The sequence below is a fragment of the Cotesia glomerata genome, unplaced genomic scaffold, assembly GCF_020080835.1.
Source record: "Cotesia glomerata isolate CgM1 unplaced genomic scaffold, MPM_Cglom_v2.3 scaffold_15, whole genome shotgun sequence".
NCBI classification, from domain to species: domain Eukaryota; kingdom Metazoa; phylum Arthropoda; class Insecta; order Hymenoptera; family Braconidae; genus Cotesia; species Cotesia glomerata.
Window position 1 is genome coordinate 151,614 of NW_025401886.1, and position 2,592 is coordinate 154,205.

Consider the following 2,592-nt stretch of genomic DNA (forward strand, 5'->3'; position numbering starts at 1 on the left):
AAACCAAGCGGGATTTTGTAAGCGATGTCTGTAGTCACGGCTGATCTGTTGATAAAGAGCAAGGACAGCTATTCTTTACGGTAGCAGTCGGTAATTTGTGAATCTTAAAAAAGTAATAGTTATTCCCACGTATAGATGTCAGCACCAGGGACTTATTCCGATAATTATTCAAATAAGAGGCTGGAGATCATTTTATTAAATTTATATATTAGTTTATTCAATATTTGTATTTACTAGCTCCTGATAAATATTATTGTGATAAATAAATAATTTTATTGAATTATTTTGGCCACTTGTGACTCCGACGTCCCCTTTCGAATTTGCTGGAAGTTTTTTTATTCTTTTTTACCTTATATAAGACTTTATTTTAATTTTTTTTCTTAAATCAAAGAAAAATTTTAATTTTTTAATAACTATAGCTTTTTTAATACTCGACTCAATGGGAGTTTAAAAAAAATTATAATCATCAGATATTTACTAATTTCATCATAAAATTTTAAATTTCATAATTAGAAAATTAATATAAAAAGAATCAAGAGCTGAAATTTTCAATTTGAATAAATAAAAATTTAAAAATAAAGTAGACATTAAAAAAACCATAAAATGTTTTTTAATATTTATTTACAATATTTCCACAGTTTTTAGACAGTGAGACCTGCGTTTATCGATCTTTTAAACATTACCTGTAATTTATATTAATTACAGTTAAAATTACAAATTAATAATTACTAATCGGTAATTAATCTAACATACAATTAAACATTTTTGGTCTCAAGCTACAAGTCAATATAAATTTATTTATAAATTTTGTTTATTTATCAATACATGTTTTTATTTGTAGAAGAAAAGACATCCACCTTGATCTATACAAAGAAAAAATAAAACAATGTTAATGATCAAACTTTCGCAAAATAAACATGTCCCGAGTGTGACGTTCTAAAACAAAAAGTAACCAACTGATTAACGACCACAAATTAATTAATTTATTAATCAATAAGTATGAAACCAACGTTTGTTATTTCATATTCAATTCATAGTTTATAAATAAGTCACACTCTTTTATTGTCTATTTTATAATCGTGTCAAAACAATTAAACTAAATTTTTGATTTCAATGTCCTAAGCACAAAACTTTTTACATTAAAAAAAATATGTACATACTCTCCGTAGTATAAATAATATATTTTGTCTGTAATCAACAACCAGTTAAATAAAATGCAATGTGAAAATGTGAAACGCCAAGAGTTGTGTGACTCATTTTTATTTACTGCCAGAGATTTTTTTATTTCAAACAATAAAAATTTACCAGATGTAATCTAAAAATCTAAAATCTATCATATAGACAAAAAGCAAAAGAACAATTATTATAAGTGAGAAGTATTAATTATATTTAATAACATAAATTATCATTATCGTTGACATTATTGAAATATTAGCGGATAGTTCATCGAAACTTGCCCGTTGACAAGTAATCTCTCGATGGCGGGACATTAATGTCTCCAAAAGTCGCTATCAAAGCTTGGATACTGGCTTCTTCGTTGACGAATGCCATCGCCGTAAGTTGTTCTAGTTGCGCAAGGTAGCGTTCCCTAGGTGGTGAGGCCTTGCCTGTCAACGTTCTCCTGGTGGAGCGTCATCGAAGAGACGTGTGCTAGCAGATTTGAAAAGGCGTGCTGAGGGCTTGCGAAAGGTTCCTGAGTTCCTGGGTATTGATCCGGTTCCTGTTCAACTTTCTGGAGCAGACATCCCTGTTCCAGTTGTGCCAGTCTGACCCGTTGTAGCTCCAGTGGTAGTTCCTGCAAGGTAAATATTTTTTTCAATTATTTATTGTGACAAATGAGGTAAAAGCTACAATTTTTTTAAATATTGTGTTGATTTTTATTACGAATTAATGATGAAAAAAAAATATTTTTATAAAAATTTGCACTTGTAATTTTTTTCTAATTTTTACAAGGGAATGAAAATTTTTTTAATTAAAAATTCTAAAAAAATTTTTTATTTCAGCTAATTTTTTTATAACGACATTAGCTGACAATTATTTTATTATTATTACAAATTATTTATAAAAAAAAATACTTTTTGAAATTGTATTTGTAATTATAACTTACTGAAGTTGACGGACATTAAAATTACTTTAGAATTTTATATTAATTAAATTATTATAAAAAATTTAATTAAAAATTCCACTAATGAAAACTTATAAAAATTACAAGTGAAAATTTTTAAAAGCATTTTTTATAGTAATTTTAGAATTAACAGCTGACTGCTAACTTCAATATTATCTTCTAATTTTGACAAGAACATTTTTAAAAAAATATTTTCATAATTTAGTTATAGAAATTTGAAAAATTGACAATTTCTTTTAATTTCAGTTTTTCAAATTTTTTTATCAATTTAAGCAAAATATTTTATTAAAATTTCACCAACAATTACTTGTAATTTTTGTGTATTTTTTTTTATAAAAATTTGGTGGCAAAAAAAAAAATTTTTAAAAACTTTCAGGTGTTTTATCTTTACTATGATTTTTGAGTCTTACGTGTCTTTATCAACGCCGTTGAAAATTTATTTTTACCAATTGCCATGCTGTCGGCGA

At 26.1% G+C, this 2,592-nt stretch overlaps 1 protein-coding gene across 1 annotated transcript in view; it reads right to left on the bottom strand.

Moving 5' to 3' along the window:
- Nucleotides 1-1,588: 1,588 nt before the first annotated feature.
- The window catches only part of LOC123273860, a 2,754-nt gene continuing 1,750 nt past the window's right edge, over nt 1,589-2,592 (bottom strand). Inside the window, exon 4 of the mRNA XM_044741331.1 lies at nt 1,589-1,795. Coding sequence (XP_044597266.1) covers nt 1,589-1,795 — 207 coding nt within the window. The remainder of the gene's footprint in view (nt 1,796-2,592) is intronic.